Here is an 18640-nt window from a genome sequence, read left to right as displayed (position 1 = left end):
AATTTTACTCGAAATACGTCTACATTTTAAACAAAATGTTTATCGATTGGAGTTTGGTCATTATTTTAATTATATTGTTGCTATGAAGGCACGTATTTATGCGTCTCAAGAAGAAACAATTGGTAATAGCTTACAGTTTATCCTCACTGCTTGCTGATGGATCAAACTGATGTGAAAATATGATTTAAATTCACATTCTTACAGCTCAGACTGGTTCGACGTTCTTGAATCACTAATCCTGCTGCATTTAAATTTCCTTCCCTACTTTCGTTTGATGCTCATATACATAAACATTGTCTGGCTAGTCTTGACAAATAAGGGCGTTTCTGTGCGTAATTTTATCACCATTACAGAAGATAGATAATGTTCACAGATCCATAACATTAGTTTAGTACTTCAGCAGGTGGTTTCTGATTTCACTTTTTCCAGTATCCTCACCTTCAAAGTAGATAAAATCCATCGAGTAATGGAAAAATTCATTAATCTGCCACGAATAGACAAGAAACATTTATATGAAGCAGCAACAAGTGAAAGCAGTGATGAAAAGAATTTTAATACAACAGGGTTGGTGACTAAAGAGCGTCGAACCAGTGTGAGCTGCAAGAGTGTGGATTTAATTCCCCCAGATCGAGGCAGACACATACTCTCCCTGCAATTTTTCTGCCATTGTGGTACAATTTATTTAGCACATTTGAACAGGGTATACGCATAGGTAAAGAGGATGCGGAGCAATTAAAGAATAATTTACTTGCTTTTCTTGAAGCAAAGGTTTTATGTTCATTCTTTTAATACATTTCTTTGCTTTCTTTGGCCTAATTTATATCAGTTGACGAAATATCAAGACTCGGTGAAAGAATATACGAAGCGAGTAGTGTGTTCCTCAACAAGAAGACAGTCTTTCCTGTTATGAGGGAAATAATGCGGAAGAAGAACATTGTCAGTTACGTGGTATTAGAACTAGGCCATCGATATACTTGCTAAATCATTCAAATCATGTGTATGTTCCAATTTATTAATTCCAATTTCGGGTGTAATTTTCTCGTTATGCCGCAAAACAAACATATATCTTGAAAATTGATATTATTCTTGTCATTCCTGCTGCAGTTCCCATCAAAATTGAACATTTTAGGCACTGTACTTTATCATCATTATAACATAAAAGTCATAATATCACTAGAATACAAACTGATAACTGGACTATCCAAAAAATTAATCCAATTGTAAGTAATATATGCAAAAATTGTTTAGTATGGGACAATGCTATTTACTTTCAGATAAGAACTCGTTGTGGCATCAACTCTCATTACAAAATGATAATTAACCCATGGGGATTCCTATAGTGATACCAGTGTTGCAGTAATCCATCAATACAACCAACTGCCTGCCATTCATCTGGATGATATATTGTACCAGGTATCTAGATGTATAAAACAAAGTATGAAACAAGTAACCATGCTGTGATATAAACAGCTCTGCTTTTCATACATATAATTATCATAAACTAGTTAACTCGCCATATTTCTCGTAGATACCTTACCTAAAATACTAATCAATAAAATATGTCCTTATTTTTTAATTCTGTAATTACCGATATCTTATAAAATGTTTTCATGATGACACACTCGCATCGCACCATGTCGGTAGGTAGATAGCAGATCCAATGAAGCATTGTTTATAGTTTTATGCCATCACTAGTTGCTGGAATTGCCCTCTCCTTCAGTACAGGTGCGTCCTTGCCCATCGGGATATCCAATCCAGAAACAATTCTCTCACATAAATACTTGAGATATTTGACCAGCTTACAGATTTGTTCTGAATACTGATCATTTCTTCGTCCTGGTTGAAGTGTCCTGGAAAAATGTCACCGGAAAACTTCATTTTCTTCATCGCTCCCAAATAAATTTTCTAAATTCCTCACAAGGATGATGGTACTGTAATCTAGAAACTCATGCGGGAACACCTCTCCCACTGGAATTAGTTCTCAAAAGGTGTCAAAAGTTTCAGTTTTGAACATTTCTGCCTTGTGCACGTACGGCTCTGCATACAGTCTGATGCAGAACACTTCAACTCTCCCCTAGTTTCTAGAAACGTGCTGAACAATACTGGCTCATATTTCTCACTATGCGTGACAGCAAGTAAGACAAAGTGGAGAGTTACATTCTGAATCGCACTCCTACAGTATGATGTATTTAAGGTTCATTTATCCTTTACATGTAAATATAGGAAAATTAACACAGCGAAAATTGTTCTGATGGACTGCATTCCCATATGCGGTTGGGGGACGAGACCAGTATTAAGGGAAAAATGGATAGGAATAGCATTGTCAGATACGTGGTATTAGAAGTAGGCCATCGACGAACATCGTAGATTATTCAAATTATATGCATATTCTAATTAGTTGATTCCAATTTCGGGTGTCGTCTTCTCTTTATGCCTAAAGAAAAAATAAATATCTTAAAAATTGATGTTATTATTATCATTCATATCATTCATCAATCATAGTATCACTATAATCCAAATTGATAACTGGACAACCCAACATATTAATGCAACTGTAAGTAATATCACAAAAGAATTAAGCACGGTACGGTGATTACTCACTTTAAGCAAAGAACTTAAACTCTCATTGCAAAATGGTAAAAAATGTTGGGGCTTCGATTTCCTATAGTGATATCCTTTGATGCAGTAATCCATCAATACAATTGCCTACCATTCATCAGAATAATATAGAGTTTTCTAGTTGTATAAAACAAAGTACGAAACACATAACCATATTGTGATCGGAAACAGCTGTGGTTTTCATACATATAATTATCCTCAACTAATTAACTCACCACATTTCCAGTAGATACCTGCCCTAAAATACTAATCAATGAAATATGTCTTTATATTTTATTCTGCCTTTCCGAAATCATATATTAATTTTTAATTTGGCCCCAGTGGAACCCGGTAATAGGTTTTATATACTTTAAGCTATTATTGCTTGCTTTTTCTTAAGGCGAATACATGAAAGCCTTCACTGCAACAGTTTAATTTATAAAATTGACCACAATCCATTCCATAAGCATTTGATTAAATGCAGACATATATCGTGTAAAATGCTAGACAAACGGGCAGGCGAGGCCGAGTGAGTAACTAAAACTTATTACCGGGCTCCACTAGAAGAAAAATGAAAACACAAATAATCGTCACTACAACACTGTCATCAAAGCAGTATCGCTGTGTGCATCTGAATGCCTTATCCTGTCAGAGAAATATTTGCTTGCGGATTTAGAGAGGAAGGAAATAAAGATCCTACACACCATATTTGGCCCAAACTACAAAAATGGTATCTACATTAGAAAATCCAGAGGTATAATCTAATATAGAGAAGATCACGGACACAATGCGTAAAGGCAGAGTTCGCTTCTACGGTCATATACGACGGACGATCGACTCTCGATGGACGAAACCTATCTTCAGTATATTTGACTCAAAACCGAAAACGGAAATGGAATTGTACGTTAATGTCAAGAGAGACCTTAAACAACTGGTCCTACAAGCAAAAGATGTACAAGACCAAAATCTTTTCACAGCAGCCATCAAGACTGTTGGGACTTTCCGAGACGAAAAACGGGCAACTGGTGCTAAATGGACAGAAGAACGTCGTGCTAATGAAGACGATGTGGATCAAGCGAAAAATGAACAAGTAGCAGAATGAAAAGTGAGGCTTATCGTGGTCCCTAGTTGGCCGATTAATGAAGTTGAATGAATGAAACTATCAAAAATAATGGAAATAACAAATAATCGAGGCATGACTCGAACTGTAAGTTAGGTGACGCAAGACTTTAGACTAAATCCTATTAAGATACCACCGACTTGATACATTTATCATGCACTTTATCCTATACGGTGCCTTGAAAATAAAAGATTTATCACTAATCTTCTAACTTAGGCAAAATAAAATATCTCCAAAACACTTCCCGACCTTACGTATATTCATTAAGTAAAATTAAGAAGTGTTAATCATTCGCTTTCTTTCATTGGAACGATATCGAGGTGGCAATGATCTCACATCCATTTAATGACGCATGGTGCTGAAACACCGTTCCGTTTTACAACACTTAAGAGTTTTGAAGTTTATGGTTGAAGTGTGTAAATGTATTGGAATTAGCACTGTTATTTATGTTTATGGAAGTCGGCTCGTACAGCTGGAGCTATAATAGTCCGTCCCAATGAAATTACTTAGTAATTTAGACCATTCTAAATAGACTTTCAAAGAAATTATGCGATATGATGAACGTCATATTTACTTCGGTGTGTGAAATGAGCTGCATCTTCAATTACTCAGCTGAGCTACTCCTGATGATACTGAATATATGCGTTATCGCATAATGGGTATGAGTTTCTAATTGAGGCGTATCAGTTTAATCGACTACTGATTTATGTTCCAATGGGGTAAAACTTGCCATTATTTTTCTGCATTTCCATGCCTTTCTCACGATAATAGCTGAGATCAAATTTGGACTTCTTGTGCTAATTTCGTTTATGAAATAATACAATTACTGAGGAGATCGTACTTTTATTTTGTGAAATCGTGTGGGCTACTTGGTTTAGTTTCCCAAGGCACGTAGTACTGATGTTGTGTGAATAGAATGGAGCTATCAACAGTGAATAATAATCCTGATTTGGATTACGATACATCCAAGGAAGTAAGAGATCGATAAGCAAGGCGAATTTTATCAAGCATTTACTTTATTCGGAAACAGACTTTTCTAATAACGTTGTATGATCTCAGTTAAGAAAAGAGTTGTAATAATTTCCACCATAAAATTAGTTTCCTTTAAAGGACCAAATTGGATTGTTAGTTATAGTTTACTTAATGCAAAGGGACTATAATGATTTAATGATTGCATCTTTTAGACTTAACATGTTTTACTATTCCTTTCTTGAACCTCAATGCCTTCGCACACCCAATACCGATCCTGAGAGAGTCGTTGTAACGGGTTCAACACACATGGTGGGGAAATCAAAATTCTGGACGAAGGAATTTACACGGGTTTTCAGGTTTTCTCAAATAATCTCTTCCTGTTCATTTCAAAGAAATATTATGCAATTCCTTCCATTTAAAAGTTAAAAAGTGAATCAGAAAAAGTATCAAATTTGTATTTCTTTTAGAGGAATATATAAATGTTTCATCTTAGGGTTGGGGTTTTAGGTCAATATATCAATGGTCCATAGCTTTTTGTTGGATGTTCAGGAATACAAATATCTTGAAAATCTTCAAGAAACTGTTAGTCCAGCTATTTTCAATATTGGAGACCAGCGTCGTTGACACCAACAAAATAGCTGATTGTAAGAAGGGTTGCTTTCCGCTGGTCTGTCCCTTAATGACCATTTTCTTATGGTGTCATTTGCAAACAAAAAATGTACAGCCATAATGAAGCCTTCCAAAATATTCATGTTCTAAAGTAAACTTTAATCACATTATTGCGTCCCATAATATTACCAAATGTGAATACCAAAAATTAATGTTATAACCGATTAGGATATCGTTTTGGTTCCGAATGAGGCTTACTCGAACATAAAAGTAAAATCATCTCCAAGTATAATTAAAATTTGCTGTGGTGCTGAACTTAGATTATGCATATCTCTGTCACAGAAAATTATTGAAGTTCTAACATTTTTATGGCTCATTTTTACGTTCACATTTTGCTCAAAGTAGTATTTGTGTATAGTATTTTATAAGAATTTATTTTGTGTTAAATTTCTATTACCAGAGTTTTAATTTTCACGCTGCATATGTTGTATCTTCCTTCATTGTAAAATAAAATAATTGAAGACTGGATGACTTTTAAACTGACTTTCTGAATAATTAATTGCAGTTCAAAGATAATTAGGGCATTGTGTCCTCTAAAGAGTTGAAGTTCCTTACGGTAATTATAACCAACGAGCGAAATAAGCCCAAGTAATAAAAAGTTTTTGGTCTTTTCTGCCGTGAAATACGCTCGAAGGAACTTGGTAGCTGGAAGAGACATATTTGAGGATTAATGTTTCTCCCTTTGTTTCGTAGAGCAGCAGGAAACAGGACTCGAACCAACCAAAAGAAGTGCAAAGGAGAGAATATGAACACGCAAGATTAAGTACCATAATTACCATGAATCGCCTTTCTCCCGGTCACACTTCGCAGTAAGACAGCCGTCCTTGTCACCAAGTGTATACTTTCGTTCAAATATTAGGATGAAAATATATTATTTACTCCATAAAATACGTGGTATTGTCTCATAACCCTCAATATGTATATATATATATAATTTTGTTGTGTTCATTTTCCTATCCTAAGGAGTAAAGGATAATGGACTTTACATACACTATATTCCAGGAGTGTGTAAATGTGTCAGGTGAACATACATTCCTAAAGTACGGTACGGTAAGGTTCATTTTCCTGTACGGAGCAGGATAGGAAAATGAACACAAGGAAAGTCGTTCCGATGTTCTGCATATCCATATGTGGCTGAGAGGTGTAACCAGTCTTAAAGGAGAAAATTTGTAAGAAGAATATTGTCACATTCGTGGTTTTGGCTCCACAAGGACGGTATATAAATAAAATCATCACGTAATATTATTACCATTACTACTATTGTTATATTATTATTATTATTATTATTATTATTATTATTATTATTATTATTATTATTATTATTATTATTATTATTATTATTATCATTATTATTATTATTATAGTATAAAATTTGGTATTCCTGACAGCATTACTAATTGCGTTGACATGTTCTCTATTTGAAGTCAACTCCTTAGAGGTGGTTTTATTTCAGAATATTCATCCTACTGTTTAATGAATGGAAGGAGGACATTTCCGCTTGATAGGTGCTTGCGCCACACCCGTTATTGTGCCGTCATCACGTCCCCGTCCCTGATAACATCTGACGCTCGACGGTGTCACCTGCCGTCCCCTCGGAGCGTTAAAGTAGGGAGCATACAATTTAAAAATAAATTGACTGGCATTCGCATAAAAAAGGCATATAGTTTTAAAGTACATTATGAACCGCGCTCAAGGGGAGAGAGGAGTGGTGTTTCTGCTTCTGACATCCTCTATTGTTCTTCATATGTTTTTTCGACGCTATCTCCTTTGTCATTTCACGCGCTTTTGTATCTAAGTAGCATTTAACCTGAAATCCGAGAGGCAGGTTTTGTTTTTTCTCCAACAAGAGAAGTTAAACTCCCATTTTCTGTCTCTATCTCAACTGTACTGTTCTTTTATGAAGTTCAGCGCACGTTCAAATGACCAAGATTATCTCACGGTCAGAGCTAGTGTATTGGTAAACTGGCTGGCTTTAACAAGTGAACTATTATTTAACTGGGCATGTTCAACAAACATCATCAACTAATGTTGGAAACTATCGAGTTAACGTACTGCAACGTGACCGTACGTTGTAGAAAATAAACCCAAATGTTAGAGAAATAAGACCAAGACATGGCTGGAATTTAAGCTGACAAAAATACTCTCTTGAGTTGAAGGAGATATGAAATTTCCTGTTTCACCAATGATAAAACTGCCAAATGAATATAATTACTTGTATTCATCTGCAGGTAGACTTTTGACTGCCGGGAGAGTTGGCCGTCCGGTTAGGGGCGCGCGGCTGTGAGCTTGCATCCGGGAGATACTGGGTTCGAATCACACTGTCGGCAGCCCTGAAGATGGTTTTCCGTGGTTTCGCATTTTCACACCAGACAAATGCTGGGGCAGTACCTTAATTAAGGCCGCGGCCGCTTCCTTCAAACTCCTAAGCATTTCCTACCCCATTGTCGCCATAAGACCTACCTGTGTCGGTGCGACGTAAAACCACTAGTAGTAGACTTTTGACTTTTAGGGTTGATTTGTACAAATGTTCTAAATTCACAAGTGTCAGTTATCATTATGATTAGAATAAGATTTACAACTTAACTTGTTTTCACAGTGCTGTATTTCAATTACCTTCATTACCTTTGTGTTCGATCATACAATGTTATGCTAATAACATGCACCGTTACTGTATCTAAATAATACACACCAAACTATGTCCGATATCGATTAATATCGAACGCGGAACCATCATCGAGCCTTGAAAACAGCAAGAGCAAGAATCCAAAATGTCAATGTGACACTGATTTCAAATCACTAACACTGCCAAAAATTGCGGCAGACACCTTGAATGTTAGTTGCAAAAGTCAAGGACGATGTATGAAACGTTCTATGTGCGTCATTTTTTTTTATCTGGTGGATATGATTTAACCTCTTCAGGCACAAAATCATACTAAATGAAACAAAAATTATTTTAAATTATAGCAACCAAAATTAGCTGGTTAATTGAAGCGGAAAAAGCATGCTCAGTTCACTTTGAAAGAGAGTAGTTCGATTCCCTGTCAGGAAGCCAAAACATTTCAGAAACGAGATTTGAACTTCAGGAGAAGCACATGGCTCTGAGGTTTACACAGCCTCAGTGACATGCTCGTACGCTGAGCGTCCCCGTTGTTTTTGTGTGTTTAATTGTTCTATAATAACTTTAACGCAGGGCAGGTACTTTCTTTAGCCAGTTACTAGTGTTTCTTCATAGGTCGTTGTGCTGTCCAACAGTAATTACTTAAACTAGCAACGTATACTTTACAAACCAGTCCGTACGTTCCGTCTTACCTGCGTGTGATGTGACTTCCCAGTTCCCTACCACGAACCCCTCACCTATCGCCCCTGACATTCAATTAGACCATACGCTAACATACGCGGGTAGTGTGAGTGGGTTTCTGAATCAGTGGTACTGTTGTGCCGAAGTGTCAGTGTTTCCGCGCGTTTGAATTACTTTTGTGGTGTAGCAAAGTGTTATTCATTTCATAACAACGATTGGCATTCCTGAAATATTAGATTTATTAAGCATGTTACGTTAAGACCTCTATCAAATACCAATCTAGTTGGCCGTGCGATTAGGGACGGTCAGGTGTGAGCTTGTATTCGGGAGATAGTGGGTTGCAACCCCACTGCCGGCATCCCTGAAGATGGCTTTCCGTGGTTTCCCATTTCCACACCATGCAAATGCTGTGGTTGTACCTTAATGAAAACACGGCCGATTCCTTTCCATTCTTAGCCCTTTCCTACTTCATAGTCGCCATAAGACCTATCTGTGTCGGTGAGACGTAAAGAAACTAGTAACACAAAGAAAAAACTCTATCAAATTACACTAATGAAGAACGACGCGAGTTTAAAGTGGAAGGGCCTACTCCAAAATTAAAAATGAAGGAGCTTAACACAGACCAATAGGTAAATTTCAATCGTCGTAGTATGAGAGGTTCTCCTGGCTTATCAGCAGTTGTGAAAAAAGCAAAATATGTTGCTACCTTTGCATCATATTCGATGAAAAATTGTTAGATTGGTGTACACCAGACATATTTCAAGTAAACTTACTAAAATACAATCAAACATCAAGAATCAAAGGTGAATTTGTTAGATACTGAGAAATTTTAGCTCCTCGGAACACATCGGTTTAAGCATGTTATTTTACATAAACCGCATGTCTTCAGACAAATAAGCATAATTAACAGGTAATATCAAATAGTCAGTTTTTGGGTGTATAATTCTAAACAATCACTTTTCTCTAAACAATAAATGCCGTTAGGTGCCCACGGAGATGATGACGTATTAAATAACAGGGGCAATTATTTAGAACTTTTAAGTTTATTTGCTCAGAATGAATGGTTTTGGCGAGACAATTTACAGCCTGCACCAACAAAGGGATTTCATTAGAGATTCAAAATGAAATTGATGAGATAATAACTTCTGTTGTTAAGGAAGAAATTAAGTCTGATATTTAATAGTGCTATCTTGTTTTAGTATAAGCCAACGAGACCGTAGACGCGTCTTGCAACAGCCAAATATGCATCATTTTCGAGTACTGTGTTCAAGATACGATTAAAGAAAATGTCGTAGATTTTTGCGATGTCTCAAGTGATAAAATCAGCGCAGGCATGTCAGGTATCATTCGTATGTTTTTTTACTAGTAGCTTCACGTCGCACCGACACAGATAGGTCTTATGGCGACGGTGGGATAGGAAAGGCTGCCGACATTGGCATTCGAACCCACTATCTCCCGGATGCAAGCTCACAGCAGCACGCTCCTAACCGCACAGCCAACTCGCCAGGTCGTATGGTTTGGAAGAGTCGAATATAGATAAAAGTAAAGTAATTACCCTGGTTTACTGGGTAATAGCAGGCCAGCAAAGGGGTTTACAAAATACTGTAAAGTGGTTTAGCCCTCACGCGATCTTTATTCACTGCTACCTACACCAGTTGAATCTAGTGCTTTTATATGTTTCGAAAACAAGAAAACACGTACGTTTATTTATTTTTGATTTAACGGCGTTTCAGTGTGTTTATTCCAGCGGGTCGTCCAAGCGCACTCTATTGTTTCCTGAAAAGGAATTTAAGGTGCCGCAGTTCTGTTTTACTAGATGGACCTTTCACTCGAGGGCCGTCATAACTGTATTAATTTCAAGGAATTGTATCATGATTATAACGCAAATGTCGACGAAGAACATTTTCACCGGGACTACAATCGTGGAAGAAGACTGATTAAGTAAAAAGATGACGCAAATGTTTTGTGCCTTGTGTGCGTTGCGAGGTATGCTTTATTCACATCGACGCTTTGTTAACATTTCTGCAGTCAGCAGTTAATATAACTTGGCATAATAAACTACAAGTTGCAAATTGCAAATATAAAAACCCTAATGCCGAAGGCTTCCATTAATGAGTGTATGAACAATTTCGTCGTATTTAATGAGAATATAAGTACGATTTTAAGTGCACAAACACGAGATTCAATTATATGGGTGAGTCACACGTTTAACCGGAAGAGGCTGTAAGTTCAATCAAGACTTCACTTATGCAAGGTCCAATGACGAGAATCAATTGTAGAAATCTCAAGATTCGTATCAAGGAATAGCATGCAAGTAGTGTCGTAGAGATTCATTTTGAAGTCTAGATTTATATATAGTCCGCCTCTGTGGTGTAGTGGTTAGTGTGATTAGCTGCCTCCCCTAGAGGACCTGATTCGATTCCCGGCTCTGCCACGAGTGTGTCAAAAGTGTTACGAGGGCTGAAACGGGGTCCACTCAGCCTCGGGAGGTCAACTGAGTAAAGGTGGGTTCGAATCCCACCTCATCCATCCTGGAAGTGGCTTTCCGTGGTTTCCCCACTTCAGCAGCCAAATGCTGGGATGGTACCTAACTTAAGGCCACGGCCGCTTCCTTCCCTATTCCCTGTCTACCCCGTCCAATCATCCCATCCTCCGCAAAGCCCCTGTTCAACATAGCAGGTGAGGCTGTCTGGGCGAGGTACTGGTCATCCTCCCCAGTTGTATCCCCCGACCCAGAGTCTGAAGCTCCAGGACACTGCCCCTGAGGCAGTAGAGGTGGGATCCCTCGCTGAGTCCGAGGGAAAAACTACCCTGGACTGTTAACAGATTAAGATGATGAAGGAGAAGTAGAAGAAGGAGATGATGATGATTTAAATATATAATTGCTAAATTATCCCGAAGATTTTTAGCATCATACCCAGTAACCTAAATAATCTAAAGTATAAAATTACCTACATTGTACAGATTGTCACCGATTATTGTTATTTACTGGCGTTAGTAAAATATTATTCTCTTAATTAATACGCATTTTATGTGTACTTGTCTTCAAGACAATTTGAATGAACTAAATCATTATGAAGAACTGAAGATCAAGAGGTGCTGTCCGCAGTCAGCTGTAGTGGCACGACCTGGTAGTGAAAACGGAGGATCAGAAATGATACTCAAGTAGTCCAGGTGGCATGAATTCAAAAGTCTTCAGCTGTGGTTACAAAATATTTATATTAAACATTTATAATCTGATGCCTTCAGTACGTCACACCTCACACTGTTCCATTTTTTGTACGTCACCATTTCATAATAAATATCAAAGTAGCTTTTATACCTACGAAACCTCTCTTGGAATAAACTCAGTTATCATATACATGATTAAACTGATCTTTATAGTGTTTATATACCTTATAAAATGTGTAACCTTATGTTAAACTGAGGGCTATCTGGCCTTAACCTTGCCATAAACTAAAATTCAGATCAAATCTCCTCTCCAGCTGCCATTAACTCTATTTTTATAATAAATGTACAGTATGTGTTTCTTCGTGTGTGCAGTGCCGCCCAGTATCGTGGATCGTGAGACGAGTACGGATATGGTAGTGCGTGAGGCAGCCAACGTCACCCTCAATTGTAAGGCGGTAGGCTACCCCGAGCCCTATGTTATGTGGAGGAGAGAGGATGGCGAGGATATCAACTATAACGGCGAAAATGGTAAGTCACATTTCATGCTCTCTTTCAGTACACTACTGACTTCAAAGTGATCTTGTCTTGATGGTGAAATGCATCATAAGTAACGAGATGAATGTAAACTTGTTTTTGTTCTGTATTGTGCTCCTTACCTATGCTTAACTGCGAACCGAAGAATTTATACAGTACAGGAAGATACAGATGACATAGAAGTTCTAATATAATTTCCCTGGTTCACTTCTTAACGCAAAAGGACGATAACGGTGCCGTAGTCGATTGTGACCTTGCTTCATGCTCTACTCTTTCCTACCCGAGTTGCCTTGTTCAATTTTTGTTCTTTTGCAGCACTCGTTGTACCGGATGTGTGATGAAGTTGCTCCTCTTCCCAACTTCCACGGACCGTTGCTTTCTTTAGCTATTGCTCTCATTCTTCAAGGAGTCACCCATCATCTTCTTCCTAAGAGCAGTAATTATACGGTGAGCCTCGCCTCTGTGGAAAATAATGAGGATGTGATTCTGTAGGTTCTAAACAAGTTAGCAAAGCCAAGATATGGTCTATTTTATTACCGTCCCTGTATTACAAATGCACGTGCTGCGAACACAGCAATTGCGAACCCAGGCCTCTATCTGACGATGCCTGAAACTGACAGTCCTTAGTAATATTCATAACCTACAGTAGGTCACAATTTAAGCGTAAGTGTGAATAGTGGGTGTATACGAGATTTTCGTACCGCAATCTGTGGGCAGGCTGTTGATTGTGTGTTTGTCCAGTCTACACTAGGCTGGCCGAACAACAACGTCACAGCAGTTGTTCGAAGTGACTACCGCCGGCAGCACATAAACTTTAAAGCACCATCGGTTGTAGAGAACAACGTTTCTTACCGCACCTGTAAACGTTGATGATTGATATTGCCTACAGAATTGCGTATAGGCTATGATTGAGAAAGTCTTCACGGAAACGAACTTCCGGGACATGGATTGTTTCACTCATAAAATTCCAGCGAAATTAATCCAAAGTGGTTAAATCAGGGGAGGGGACAGGCCGATGTTCCATTTTGGTAAATTCATCTTCCTGGAAAGTTCACGATCAGCCATTGACGAACATCGCGGGAGTGATTGGTAGGTGCACGGTCATGTTGAAACCACATCCGAGTGCGTACATTGAGAGGAATCTCCTCCAACAACTTCGGCAATATCTCTCCAAGAAAGTGAAGATAGTGTTTACTTTTTTGTTTTTGCTAGTTGCTTTACGTCGCACCGACACAGATAGGTCTTATGGCGACGATGGGACAGGAAATGGCTAGGAGTGGAAAGGAAGCGGCCGTGTCCTTAATTAAGGTACAGCCCCAGCATTTGCCTGGTGTGAAAATGGGAAACCACGGAAAACCATTTTCAGGGCTGCCGACAGTGGGGTTCGAACCTACTATCTCCCGAATACTGGATACTGGCCGCACTTAAGCGACTGCAGCTATCGAGCTCGGTGACAGTGTTTACTAGAGAAGTAATTTTCATATAAGGGAGGAAAAGGCTCTGAGAATATATATAAATAAAAGTGCACAGATGTATTTCTGTAAACATTTTATTAAGGTTTAAAACATTTACATAATCTTCTTTACTCCATTTAATACTGGTTTCTTGTAATTAATAAAGATGTTATATTGGATTGTACACAATACTTCGATGTTTTTGACAGCATGTCGCTGGCGCTGTGATTTTAGCAGATCCTTATGGAGGCTACAACTAAAACATTTTTTTCTTTCCCAGTCCGTTTACCTATTTAGTATTAAAAGCTTCATTTTTTGTCGGTATTGACTCAAGCTTTTCAATGCTTGGTAAAGCTAAAAAATAGGTGGAACCTTTAGCTTTACCAAGCATTGTAAAATACAGTCCGTTTACCGCCCAGGGTTGGCTTTTCCCTCGGACTCAGCGAGGGAGCCCACCTCCACTGCCTGAAGGCCGGTGTCCTGGAGCGTGAGACTTTGGGTCAGGGGAATATAACTCGGGAAGGGGACTAGTACCTCACCTTCTATGCTGAACAGAGGGCTTGTGGGGGATGGGAAGATTGGAAGGGTAGACGAGGAAGAGGGAAGGAAGCAGCCGTGGCCTTAAGGTAGGTACCATCCCGGCATTTATCTGGAGAAGAAGTGGTAAACCACGGATAACCACTTCGAGGATGGCTGAGGTGGATATCGAAACCCCTCTACTCAGTTGGCCACTCGAGGCTGAGTGGACTCCGTTCCAGCCCTCGCACCACTATTAAAATTTCGTAGCAGAGTCGGGAATCAAACCCGAGCCTCCGGTCAGGGCAGCTAATCGCACTAACCACTTCACCACAGAGGCGGTCGTATCTAAATTATACCGACGGAAAATCAGGGATGCTCTTCGTGTTATATGAAGAAAGACTGCGCAATCGGATTGGCGAAGGAAACGTTTTATTTTTTAGAAAATGGTGTTACATTTTAACTTCCGGGCGCGCGATTCAAATTGACGAATTCGCCGTAGTATTTGCTGTTCCAGAAGGCAAATCGATGCCCGCTGCTGCGCTACGGGGAAGGAAGCGAAGGTAGAGTTTATGTTAAACGGGGAGAGAAATAATGTTCCGAACGAATGCCCAAGTTTCTTTAGATTTAATTCGAATCTGTCGTTAGCAAATCCATAAAGGTTGTCCCTAACACACATCAACTTATTCCGCTGCTCCTCCTTTTCCATGTCTTCCTTTTCTTCTTCCAAAAAAATGAACCAAAACAGGCAAATATTTGTTGCCATGCAGTGCAAAAAGTTTCAACTATAGGTCTTTGTTAAGCAATTGTAGGTGGATATGCTCGATGGTTGCTGCATCTGTAAAGTCTAGGACACATATGAAGCGTTTGATTTTATAAAATTGTTCATATCGATGGCCTAGAATGAAAACCTCGTATCTCACAAAGTTCTTCCTACCCATTATTTCCCTTAAGACTGGTCGCGCCTCCCAGCCACACATGAATATGCAGTCCATCAGAACAATGTTCCTTGTGTTCTTTTTTCTATGCCGACGTGTGAAGGAAAATGAACCTTACCGTACCGCACTATAGGAAAGTATGTCTGCGTGACGTATTTACTAACTCCTAGAGATAATTTTTATAAGGTTAATTTTCCTTTACGCGTCAGCATAGGAAAATAAACCCAACGAACATTGTTCTGATAGACTGCATATCCAAATGTGGCTGGGAGGCGTGACCAGTCTTAAGGGAAATAATGGATAGGAAGAACTTTTTGAGATACGAGGTATTCAATCTAGGCCATCGATATGCGGAAACTGCGCATGTTATCCAAGTACCAAAACTTGTAGTGACAGGAAATTGTGGAAGGTGGAACCCAATCACTTTTTGGTGCATAACTTGATGATTGGGAGCCTTTACGAGAATATTTTTCAGGGCAGAAATTAAGTCTCTCACCCTGCTGTAATTCTCCCTGATACTTTCACATACACGGTGTAGTCGATGTGAAATATATGTCACATGGCTGAGGTAGGAGTAGGTGACTAAAGTCGAAAGCATGTAGCGTGCATGATTAGTCACCACAAGCCTGACATTTTCGTATTGTATGCCCCTGGCCGTTAAAAAGCCTAGGTTTCACCCATACCCGAGATAATGGAAATACCAACACATGGAAACAATACCTTCGCAGTTCGTCAGTAGTTTCGCCTAAAATGAATCTCACCTCATGTTTGCCGAACACCTCTTTTATTTTTTAAAGATGTTATCATAAATTGGCTGCATGCTTTTTTCTCGGAGTACTCTCATCCGGTGTTAACTTTTGTGTGTACTTCTCAAGGAATTATTTTAATGCAGGATCGTTTATTTTGCGGAATGGAATTCTTCTCTGGATTAATGCCATGGCATGATCCACAAAGAACTCGTGCAATCATCGCTGATTTTTGTCCGGCTCCATGGCTGAACGGTTAGCGTGCTGGCATTTGGTCACAGAGGTCCCGGGTTCGATTCCCGACAGGGTCGGGAATTTTAACCATCATTGGTTAATTTCCCTGGCACGGAGAGTGGGTGTATGTGTTGTCTTCATCATCATTTCATCCTTATCACGACGCGCAGGTCGCCTGCGAGAGTCAAATCAAAAGACCTGCACCTGGCGAGCCGAACCCGTCCTGGGATCTCCCGGCACTAAAAGCCATACGACATTTTATTTCTTTTTTTTATCGCTGTTTTTCAGATCCTGAAGCGAAGTTTGTTTAGGTTCCGACTTGCAAAGTACAATGTTTTATAATAATTATGTTTGCTGTACTGGATACGGTAGTTTATTCTGTTTCTTTGGTGTTTGAAAACGACTACAATATTTACTCGTAGACGGAACATCGAAGAGTGATGCCATCTGTTCCGATAAACGGCGTCTTGAATTCTTCTGAAAGTGCATGCATCTCCTCTTTCTTAATTTTAGGCATAATTTGTGTTGTGAAATATACGTTCTTGTCCGGAATAGTAAATCACTAACATGGCCAACAAGAGAGTACACAGTGGATGGGAATAACCATTAAATTCGTGATATTATCAATTAAGCTTATTTTAAACTGTTGCAGCATCCTATTTAAATTTAAATTTTATTTCACAGCTGCAGATTGGCCTTCTTGCTGGTGGTTTCTATAAATCAAACTTTAATGTTTATTTCTTGGCTATTTTTGACTTCTGATTAAAATAAAATTTAAAAATCCGTTCATGAAGAGAAGAAAAATATGTCTGATTTATTTTAAAACGCAGATAAAAGTGGGGGAAAAAGTGCTGAAGTATGAAATAAAAGGGGAAACATGTCAAAATTTAAGGTATTACAAGAGGGTGAAAAAGATGCAACAAAATATGTATATTTCGCTTCATTTCATGTCCCCAAATACATGTATTTATCTATCTGTATGAAAATAGATATATTTCTGGAAAGGTCATTGACCAACATTCCTCTTACTAATGATCACCGTGGGACGTCCTTCCAGTACATATGGTCCAATCAAAGTATCCCTCCAAGTATTAACTAAAAAACATTCCTAGTTTGTGCAACATGGCTATAGCTTCCAAAGTAGTCAAATTCAAGTTCACCTGTTTTGCTTGTTAGAGTCAATGCAATGCGCGTTCTCTTCGAACATTGATAAACTATAATTAACAAACGATGTTAGTATACTGAACCATACTTCTTGGCTTACTGTCCTCTTAATCATCGCCCTGTTCACCTCGCTGCGTCGTTTTGCGAAACAGGTCTTATTAAATGTTCCATAAAATTAATTGATTAATTCAATTATAAATATACGTGAATCGGCATGCTATCATTTAACACAGTTGTACGGAAACAAATGACGTATTTAATTTCGTGAAACCTTTAGGTACTGTGTCTTTAGTATATAGGTGTAAATAAAGGAACTAATTTAAATGAGTCAGTGGATGTTTCCGGTTTAGCCAATTTTTCTCTCTTCGATTTTATCGTAATTTTAAAAACAATGTTATTGTTTTATAATTATAATCATCATATTGTTCATACTCTAACTGCTGATACTACCACCCTATATTTCCTGAAATTATGAAACCAGTGATTTATTATCTAAATTGAAATAGTTAAATGCACTCTGTTATAACCAGTGCTAGTGTGTGAAATATAGCGCCTCAAGTTCATGAGATGGATCCTGGAAAATGTAGTCGGATTTTTGGGGGGTTGTGTCGTTCGATCTAAGCATGTATATGATCTCTGGTAGGGGCTTCCTTGCTGTGGCAGCTTGGTTCACCAGGAAGGACATGGGTCATTCATAGCCTGTATGGAAATGACTTTATCGTTTTCCTCTGCTACAAGATCTCGGGGATGTATTTGGTGGTAATCCAACAAATCAAAATAGTTTAAAGCGAAAGAAAGTGTTTATTCAGTTTGTATACCGCAAGAGGAAGATAGGCCATTTTAAGTTTTGTTCGAAAGATTAATAAAAAAAATTCGAAACATAGTGAAAGCCAGTAGTGATATATAGTAATCTAGAGCAATTTTGTTACTTTCATTGATCTGTCTCAGTCTTATCATTGGCTTTGACAACATGAAAATGACTGAGGTATGAACGATGCTAGTAATGCCATTCCTTATGCAATGATTCCCTGCTATGAATGGTGTGAAAATGTTGCTCATAGGATCAGTTAGTGCATGCATTGTTGACTGGCAGCCTGCTTTGCAGACTGATATGTAAGAGCAACTTCTGGCCCAGTGTGGAAATTAACGGGAAACAGCCCCACTCCTCTTTTCCATAATACGCCTCTTCAGAGATACCTAGGCCATCTATGACAGCTAACTGTGGA

At 38.5% G+C, this 18640-nt stretch overlaps 1 protein-coding gene across 1 annotated transcript in view; it reads left to right on the top strand.

The window, feature by feature from the left end:
* LOC136858799 (lachesin-like) overlaps positions 1-18640 on the top strand; it is a 686055-nt gene that overhangs the window by 157238 nt on the left and 510177 nt on the right. The window contains exon 4 of the mRNA XM_067138618.2: positions 12201-12356. Coding sequence (XP_066994719.2) covers positions 12201-12356 — 156 coding nt within the window. The remainder of the gene's footprint in view (positions 1-12200; positions 12357-18640) is intronic.

Source organism: Anabrus simplex, chromosome 1 (assembly GCF_040414725.1).
Source record: "Anabrus simplex isolate iqAnaSimp1 chromosome 1, ASM4041472v1, whole genome shotgun sequence".
NCBI classification, from domain to species: Eukaryota; Metazoa; Arthropoda; class Insecta; order Orthoptera; family Tettigoniidae; genus Anabrus; species Anabrus simplex.
This window is presented reverse-complemented; position numbering and strand designations above follow the sequence as displayed.